Here is a 10,685-nt window from a genome sequence, read left to right on the forward strand (position 1 = left end):
CAACTACAAAATATCTACCATATTTATGAAAATTTGACAAATTTTGCCCTTGCCCTTGTTCTGACCCACATTTGGCTGACCAATGTCCAGAATAAAACTCAATGGAAATTATAATAATTAAATTACCATTTCCTGCCAGTTCAAAAAAAGGAAACATTATTAACAGTTTTTCATAGTGTTAATTCAATAAGATGCAGAGAAGCAGGATATTGGAAATGAGATTATTTCCTTTGTTAACCTTAATTGGAACCAAAAGTTGAATTCTAATTTCAATTAATTAAATTTGCCTGAATCTCTGTATTTGCTGCCAGTTCAAAAAAAGGAAATGTTTAAACACAATTAACAGTTTGTCATTGCAGAAAAGTAGGCTATAGGAAGTAAAATTGTTTCAACTGTTAATTATATTAGCAAGTCTTCATTGACCTAATTAGGAACCAAAAGTTGGATTTTATTCAAATCTGCCTGTAGAAGTAGCAGTGTTAATAAATGTCTAAAGACTAGATTTTATAACAAACTCTGGGGATATCATAAGTTGCTAAGATTACATGTGTATGTAAGCCTAACTCAAACTCAAAACGTGATTCAATGTGTCTATGTTTAATCTGCAATTTTTCATTTGAGCTTAAATATGCAAATATTGAACTCTCACAAATTTGAATTTCAAAAATTTTTACCTTAACGTGAACAGAAGAACATGTACATTATATACAATCTTATATTATACAATATACAAAATTTAAAAAATAAACTACAGTAGTAGTTCAATAATGAGACAGATCATATAACAAAAATAAATCTTTATTTATGACTTATATAGAGCTCAAATAAATAGGTCAAAAATAGCTTTCATTCAAAATTATCTGCTGCTAAACTTTATGCTGAGTCAAATGAGCAAATTGAATCGTAGAAAGAATTCTCTGGGTCTGTTCGTTAGGATTAAAAAAGAGGATTACAAAATTACAAAATTCTGCTAAGTATTTGACAGCTTTCCTGTATGTTTTTGGCATGATATTACTGTTTGAGTGGATAATAAATCCTGTATTTTTCTATATTCCTGCAGATCGAGAATTTTTTTCTTATAGAAAAACTGGAAACAGAATATAAGAACCATTATAGAACTATACTTGAAGCATTATCTTGAAATATACTTTACTTGGTTCATGTCATGTGTAACCTTAAATTTAGTTAAAATACAGCACTAGATATTTCAATATTTCCTATAAGATTTATGAGAAAGGTGTAGACTTTTGAGGGAAAAAATGATAATGACTTTCGTGTTTAAGCTCTAATAATTTGAATGAATGATAAACAATGTATTAATAAAATCAATGAACATGATTTTTTTATTTATTTAATAGAGATCTATATTGAAAACAAGAAGATATCAATCAAGTTTATGAACTCTTATCATTATACTGCTTAATGGTAATCATGTTTTATCAGACCCCTTTTTAATTAATATTTTGATATCATCTTTAAAATTTCTAACCCCTTACTTATTGGGAATTGTTATCAACTTAAAGGGACAGATCTGGTATTTTTAGGGGTTTATCTGGATCTTGAATGTATGTAAATAGTCCAAACAAGTACTAGCATTGTAGGAAAATCGCATAATTCCTTTAAATATACCTCAAACTATGAATTTCACCTTTTTTTTCTATATATGTCGTCATTTTAACTTTCGAATGCAGAATATTCAGGATACTCATTGATTTGAAGTTCAAATTTCGACGGTGAGCTGAGCTGAGGACATTATTACTGATTGGCTTAGCCAGAAAATTCCTGTTTCTATGACTAGGGTATGATTGGTCAAATTTATGGCAAACCTGTCCCTTTAAGACTCATGCTCTGAAATACTTTGAATTAACTGTGATCTTTAAAAGTAGATTCTATCTTGAATAAATCAAATAGTAATTCTTAATAAAACATATTAGCATTTTATAATGAACTCTGGCACGGTATGAGTGAAGAAAATCAAGATTCAAGACAGACAGACAGAATAATTCCAATATCTTTCACAATATACCTCTAGTTGTGAGTTAATATCTAAAAGTCTAAATAACACAATAACAACAATAACTATGTAGCACACAGACGGTTTGAACTCGGTGAATAATGAGAGAAATAATAAAATAACATGTTGAAAGCACTAATCTTACTAAACCTGAGTTACTTCACATCCCTCCCACTCATTTTCTGATTCCGTATCTGATAAGTCATCCTCAATATCACTAGTAACACATGGAGACATCTTCTCACTACTACTAATAGTCGAGTCACTACCACAAGCTGGATTACTTTTAGTAATAGGTATTAACGCTGTAACCTCTGTTTTACTATGATAATGATTATGTTTTGGTAAGGTATCAGGAGTCAATGATTGATATTTACCAGCTAATGAATTGTCACTAATACTAATTTTTTGGGAGGATTTTGGTAACCACAGTTTATCTGCTGTTTGTGACCGCGACGTAGATTGATAATCGTCTTTTTTACTTTTTGAATTAGCACAAATCATATCATCAGCACTCCGACTTCGTTCTAAACAATTTTCAGATTCTTTCATTTGTGTAAAATAAAGTTTCACCTAAAAATATAACACAGAATTTTAAATCAAATTCAATTACACAAAAATACCAAATTGTGGGCTACATTGTCGTCTGCTTAGTAAAGCCTTAGTGATTAGCCCAGCAGATGCACTCTGAGAAGAAACAACAAGTACTCATATACATATATCAATTAATTTTAACCACAATGCACGGCTATGACTTAAGTAAATCCTAAATATTTCTTGAAAAGTTGATACTTACTTTAAAGTTTGGACTAAATAATTTGTGAGATTTGTCTTTATTTGCTCGATCAAGATCCATTTTTGGTAAAGTAACAGTGAGGTAATGTTTATGTGCACTATCATCATGTGATGACCCGTTCATTGGTATCTCTTCCAAATCATACACAAAATATGTATTGAACCAAAAATGAAACATTTTTTCCTGAAAAAAAGAAAATGACTGAATGAAAAAGAAATTCTTGAATACAATGCTCATAAGTTGTTTATTTGATGCATTTAGACAGGATATTTTCTTTAAAGAAAAACAAATATCATTAAAACCAAAATGCCTGATATCAAGTCAAAACATCTGCTAAATTACTTCTCAGTAAACCAATATAGTCAACAATTAATGTAATATGAAATGTAATCTGAAATGCCATGTATTTGCCTCGCATGTCAGAAAATAGACAATTCCATTGTGATTTGGTCTTTTGAAAATTGTTTGGGTTTTTTTAAATTATTATTTTTGACAAAATTAGAAAGGAAACAATTCAAAATTCAAAAAGCATTAAGAGAAGAAAATATTAAAGTAAAGGCCAAGCAAAACTTCCTTCCTGCTTTGATCAAATACACAGCCATGGTTATCGTGACATATTGTGACCCCCTCTATAGTTATATAAAGGTCAATAAATATTCTATCGCTCACTAAACAATATATATATATATATATATATAGTTTGTCGTGCCAGTAAACTGTCAGACAATACATGAATAGATAAGGAAGTGAAACATAATTAAAATCTGTTAAAGATCAAGTCATAGAATACGTTTTCAAAATTTGTACTCAACAGATTTGGAATATCAAAGCTAAATTTGATATATATTTTGTCATTTTCATCATCAAAATAAGGACCACATATTTTCAAATTTATTGGTTTCAAATGCATGTCATAAGTAGTCAGTAATTATTTTTCCTGTGAATATACCAACCTTCACTTTATTTGCAATTTACCATTATCAAATTATTACAAAAATCATCATCACTCACCTTTTTCATCATTTTGGTTTTATTAAAAAATTCTATCATGATATCACTACATAATGGTACTGGCTGCATTAGTACTAAATCACGGGAGGTTTCTCCTTTTCTAATACCTTCATAGACTGGTGATGAAAACACTTTGACAGCTGATTGATAGATATCAAAACAAGGTGCTGAAATAATAATACAAACATTTATCATATATTATTTTACTATACTGTCAATATCCTGTTCAAAATGTTAGGAATTTGCCAACAATTCAATAAGAATTACATGTTAAGTCAGCAGTAATTTCATCGGGGCAAATAATTGCATATATATGTTTCCTTATAGCAGATATCAATATAAATTCAAACACCATTTTCCATAAATTAACAAGCAAGAAGCAATCTTTTTTCCCAGAATTCTGATAAAAGTGCAGATATTGTGGAGATTTTTTTCTCTTAAGGCCTTGGCATAATATTAAAATCAGTTTTTCATCAATTTTAGAAGGTCTGTTGTCAGAAAGTTTATAACCCTGTTTACGTTTATCTTAAAGCTACAATGTTTCTGATGGCCCATATTTTCAATTGAAGCAATTGGATGCTTTGATTGTAAAAAAATAGTGTTTCTTAGTCCACAAAAGCAACAATAAACATCTATAACAACCTTCAGATTAAAGTTATTTATTTATAAAAATAGTAGTGTATGTTACTACTTTTAAAATAATAAAATAGTATGCAATACTTACTACAAGTAGCACCATTAAACATTGGTATAGTTTCAAATCGTATTCTTTGTAATAATAAACTACAAGGTTTATATTCCAACTGTCGTGTCACTAGGTGTTCATAATACTTTACATAACGTCTTTGACTTGGTATTGTAACTCCCTATTAACAAAATACAAGTTCATGACATGTTTGAAAGAAGACTTTAATCTAAAGGAACAAAAGAGATTGTGCTGATATTGTTAGTTTCTTTGATCTTTCTGCTATCATTTTTGATGTTATTTGAATTGAGTAAATAGCACTTTCATTTAAGATAATAAACACAAACCTTATGGTCTCTGGTTCTGGTTTTAGCATAATATTCAAGAGCTTGTTCTGATGTTTTAAATTTATGTCGATGTAACATGTAAGCACATATCATAACACCAGTTCTACCCTGTAATATCACAAAATATTTCTAATACCGGTACAGTTTTTTCTGTTAGTAACAGCAAATAAATTTATATACAGGTGCTAAAAAGTTTAAAAATTGTATGTGTTGCTATTAGCAGCATTTTGAAAAATTCTTAGTATGTGTCAAAACATTGCATCATCAAATGAATTTTCAGAAAATATGTGAATTCATCTGAAAATCAAATCACCTTCACTGACAGGGCCTTTTTCACAAAAATATCCTATTGCCAATGAAACTATACAATTTACTAAAAATTTACCAAAAATATTGAGCTATGGGCCAATTTCAGTAAATGATACAACAAAGTAGCAATTACCTTGCCAGCTTTACAATGAATAGCAGCTACATTTTGTTCATCTTCTAACAACCAATTATCTAAATCTTCACAAAATGGTTTAATTAATTCTAGTCTGGGTGGATGGTGATCATCAAAAGGATAATTAGCCACTCTGGACCAAAATTTACTGGCATCATATTTTCTTTCTGAGCACCTGTAGATATATAAAACAATTCTGAAAATAAATCTAATTAAAGATAAATAGTTGTGAATAGATCGAAAATTCTTATCATCTGACCAATTTTAATAAACACGTCATGAAGACCAAACCCTCATCAGGACATTGAAACTGAAACCTGACATGCCTATTAAATTAACAGCTTGATATTTCATTTTATACAATTACCGTTACCAGATATGAGCGGCAAAGGTTTGCATGAAATTAATTAACGATAAACAATGAATGCATTTTATTCTAGCATATGATTCAGTTTTCACAAATTCTACCTCAAACAAAGAGGTGGTTGTATCTGAATAATTTATATGAAAATTCTTTGAATTTTGGTACGTTTCAACTTTAAGAAGATATATTTTAACAGTAACTTACAAATTGTAAACTTTATAGTGATCTCTATGCCTTTCTTCTAAAAACCTGAATAAAAAGAAAACCAATCACTTGAATTTGTTAGAATACAAAACATTCAACTGTAACACAAATGTTTAATTTTAGAAATCTTCCTTGATATAAAATGACTGTTTTGTCAGTATTTCTTAAGCTGAAGGAAAATGTTTTTTTTTTACGAAGATCAGCATAATTTTTACCCTGCAATCTTCCTATTGTTAGTAAAACAGGAAAATATTTATATTTTCTGAACTAATTTTCACAGTAAAAATACAGATTTTAATGTTTGAAGGTTTAAATATTGTGAACTCCGGGTACTTGAAACAAAAGCCAAAGATATATCGTGTCATATATATATTATTACTAAAATTTATATAGGCTGTCTTGTATGCAAATTTGATTGGAATAAGTCTAATTGTCAATGTTTATCACTTGTTGCAGTTTCAAGATTGTTTAAGTAGTGTAGAAATAAGGGTTAACTTTATTACGATTTGATGATCAGAGCAGATCAGCAAAATTTTCAAACTTGCTAAACAGGAATGAGAAATAAGCAATGAGAATATTCTACAATATTGAGGCTCTTGACTTAAAGGGGCATTATGCAAAATTTTCATCATCTAAAACGTCGTAAATTATCCAATAAATATTCTTAAAATATGATATTTACATGTCTTGGTCAAACTGAATTAGTTTTAAAAGGGTTAATTAAGAAAAGTGTGTACTAATTGTTAATTAAACAGCTTTAATAGTTTTGGTGTTAAGCTTCATAATGATTCAATATTTTAGTAGAAACCTTTACTATATGAAGGGGACATATTTATCTAAATAAAGCGTTTAATTTGCTTAAATCCACACAGTATTTTTCTTACAGTTCCCGTAAAGCATAACACTTTAACACAGTTTTTGCATTAAAAAAATTAACGACCAAATTTTTTTAAGCTAAATCTTTCAATTAAGTTCAGGGACACATTTTTCTAGATTTTGGTATCAGGTTTCATAAATTTGAGCAATATTTCGACCTACGAAAAAATCTTCAGAATCTGTGTAACGTCAAACTTTTCTTAATGAAAGAAAAACGTAACTAGGTTACTGGTGAAAACGATATATCTGTGAATGAAGAATAAAAAAGATGATAATGATGGAATAGAAAAGAGGAAGTAAGATATAACCTTTCCTTTCATATAGCTCTACTTTAAATTGACCTCAATAACTCAAAATGTCAGAGTAAATATATTTTATGATGCAGTAAGCAACTGCCTATAGAACTACTGTAATTTTCATGGAAAATAAAGTACATCTCTGAACAACTGAGAGAGGACTTGACAAAAAGGTCTCATAAGCTTATACAATAAAGGCGAAGAAAGCACAAGCACAGAAAATTGCATTGTTTCTATAGATTTTTTTTTCAGACAAATCCCTAACTACCAGTAATAATTAAGGATAAGACAATCTAAGGTTCTATTCTAGGATTTCTGGAACACTTTCAGAGTTATGTAAGCTGAAGTCTGAATTAATAGCACAAATCATGTTTTATGACAAATAAGCTTAAGCTTAAATGGTAATCAATTTCAAAATTATCTTTTTTCTAAGCATTCAGATCATGTTGGAAACACACAATCTCAACCTTATAGGACAATGCTAATTGTGATTTAGAATTAAGCAAATGTCAAAGAGCACAGTTCAAATGCTTAGAATAAGACTAAACTTTTTCCTATGAGGGCTGTCATTAGACTCTTATTGAAGTAGTTATATGAAAAACAAAAGCTCATAAAAAAGCATAAGGAAAGTTTGGTATAATTTTAAATAGAGTGTTTGCAATAACCTGACATATTATTATCTAGACCTATCCAGTTCCTGCTATAACAGTGTAAGGAAAAATTCTTTAAATGAAAAGCGATCAGCATTTCCTTAGATTGTCCTAATGGCTAATGGATGACTTTTCAATTTTCACTTTATTCTAAAATGATTGTGAAAATTGAATTCATTTACAAAATAAATGATCCTTACTCTTAAGATAGAAAAAAGTCTAATTGCCATGGTTATAAATATGAAAAGTTCTAAAACTTATAATAAAGGCAATTAGTAGCAGAAATAAATCTCTTGACAGTGCCACAGTTACCTACTGACTTCAACGAAGAGAGTACATTATAGAAATCTTGTCTCGCCTGCTTCTGTTAAGATCATAATATGAAATGTCAGCAATAAGCGTGATATATGATCAGATTTATAGCATAAAAGATCTAGCAGAAAAAAAAATATAATATACGTGTCTGAGCAGACATGTAGGGGTGCAGTGCGGTAGGGAAAATTTTGATATTGCAGTTGCATGAATAGAAAAATAATAAAAGTATGCCCTAAAAAGTCATTCCCAAAACCACATATAGCAACTCTCAAAATTTAAAAAGATCACAATTTAGGTTAATTTTATAAGGATATTAACTTATATTTACTCTTACAATCCAAATAAAACATATAAATATGAAGCATTTTAAGTTTAATTTTCAAATAGATGACTTTTTGAAATTGATAAGTGTTTGTTTTATGCATCAACTAGGATATTAAATACGTAAATATTGAATTACATGAATATGTGGTTAGTCTATACATTATACTGTCAATATCATCTGATATCTTTTCTTTCTCTTAAAGGAATAATCTCAGTGTTCCAGATATATCAGAATGATTGATGCATCAGGAGATATTCTTAACTATTAATTTCAAATATCAAGTTATAACAAACTTAATAACTCTTCCAAGAAAGATTCAATAGAGAAAATATTGTATGAAATGCTTCTACTTGATCAGTTGATACTGGCGCAGACGTTTCAACACTCCCTTCAATGTACATTAAGTTCACTGTGCACATTGTGATGCACAGATTAGCAAAGTTAGTATTTATACCATAATTCATTAAACTTTTTAACTTTTAAGAAGTCTTTTCAATTTTCCAAAAATAAAAGAACACATAACTGGTCCATTAGACCAATAGTGCTGGGTACTACTACTAATAAATAATGTATCCCAAGGCCTATGATACAATGCATAAGCTTATATCTCAATTCCCCAAATTTAACGAGCAATGCATAAAAATTAACGAAGTTTCAATGATTTTTTACTACTGTAAAGTGTAAGCTTTTATACTTGCTTTGTTCATTTAAGTTACTTTATTTGTTATCAATGATCTGATGATATGAATTGAACTCATTAAGAAGTCGGTGTCTAAAAATGAATATCCAATTCTCAATTTTCTCTCAGATAGCATTTGGATGATGTTTAGTCATACCAGTATGTGGTTATATGTTTGTCTGAATACCTGATATCTTCAAGCATTGATACACAATCACCTAATATAATACACTGTGCAATACACATGCATAGCCATTGCAATACTGTTAAAGGAATACTATCTCATAATATGAACATAAAATTTAAGTTCAGTCTTGAACTTGGTCATTACATGAGTATATTTCATCTACAGTGGACTAACCTAATATTTAATTCCATTAAAAATTTAAAGCCTTTTTCAATATTTTCTTTTAGTTTTATGGTTAATTACTGGTGCTTAGTTTAATGGTTTTATTGGATTGGGCAAAGATTTAAATGGAAAATAAAAGACAAGGAAAAAAACTGAATTATGTTAAGAACTTACCCAACTACATCATCAATATTATTACGGTAAACACCTTCTAATCTCATAGCTGGAAACCCCATAGCTATTATATTTGGATAAATATCTTTCAATAGGTTAAGGTTATACTATCAAATTGAAATCTTAATACAATTCAAAGCCTATAAAACATAAGCCAATATTAAAAAAACAAACTTTGAAAGCCCACTTACAAGTTATAAGTTTAATGGTATAAGCATAGAGTACATTAAGTGAAAGGTTTTGGAAAAAATATCTTATTGTAGAATACTTAGCCTTCCACCTAAAATGATTTACAGAGCACTAAAAATTGTTTCGAAAGATAACAGTATGGTAATGTTTACATGACTTGATTGACAAATCCTATCTGGATGGGGTCTTGAAAAGGCAATCTGGAACCATTACAAAAATACATTGTTTAAAAGGATACATGTCAAATCCAAATCATAACCATAGTCTTGGAAACGTCTTTTATTTTTGCTAACCAATCCTTTGATTTTATTCGCCATATTTTCAATCTAAGCTGGCCTTCAGCCCTTTTTTCAATTTCAAACACTTACTTACGTAAGTGTAGGTAGGACCTCTAATGGCCTCCAACACTTTTTGTAGTTGGTGATTCAAAGTTATCAGTATAAAAATGATAAAATCCTTGTCAAAAATGGTCCATAAAATCTGTCTTTCTTGGTATTCAGAACCTGAAGCAACCCAAAGAAGTATGGTGTTACTATCAAATCTTTAGTAGACTAGATCAGATTTTTACCACTTTTAAATGTGTTTCATACAAGTCCACTCCACGCATAAATTAATATATAAACTTAAAACTATCTTTAATCTTTTCCAACAAATTTTTAATTGATTTAGCTTAGAGCTAGGCTAGATGCTTTTCAAAGAAAGTGGTTGCACTCAATGAAGCCTCTATATCTATAGTCTGTGAGTGTTGTAAAATTTGTCCACTTGTTCACAATCCAAATCATTGAAATGAATGGAATTTAAAGTCGTGTCAACATAGAAAACATCTACATTTTCTGTTAATCCTTTAGATTGCAGGAAACAGACACTTCTAATGTTTCAAAAATTACATCGTTCAAAAACATTGATTCCAATCATAATATGTAAACAGAACTACAAATTATAACACTAAATTCCTTTACGGAAATCAAG

The 10,685-nt window shown here is 29.3% G+C and overlaps 1 protein-coding gene across 1 annotated transcript; it reads right to left on the reverse strand.

Annotated features, from left to right (window-relative positions):
- Positions 1 to 2,783: 2,783 nt before the first annotated feature.
- Positions 2,784 to 10,685, reverse strand: LOTGIDRAFT_195725 (hypothetical protein; the record flags this gene model as incomplete). The annotated part of the gene is made up of 8 exons (XM_009065275.1): positions 9,955 to 10,685; positions 9,528 to 9,612; positions 5,864 to 5,908; positions 5,296 to 5,470; positions 4,854 to 4,961; positions 4,546 to 4,687; positions 3,822 to 3,988; positions 2,784 to 2,993 (listed from the first exon to the last, which is right to left on the reverse strand). Coding segments are annotated over exons 1-8 (1,011 nt in total), but the record flags the coding sequence as incomplete, so codon positions are not given.

Source organism: Lottia gigantea (assembly GCF_000327385.1).
Source record: "Lottia gigantea unplaced genomic scaffold LOTGIsca_69, whole genome shotgun sequence".
Taxonomy (NCBI): domain Eukaryota; kingdom Metazoa; phylum Mollusca; class Gastropoda; family Lottiidae; genus Lottia; species Lottia gigantea.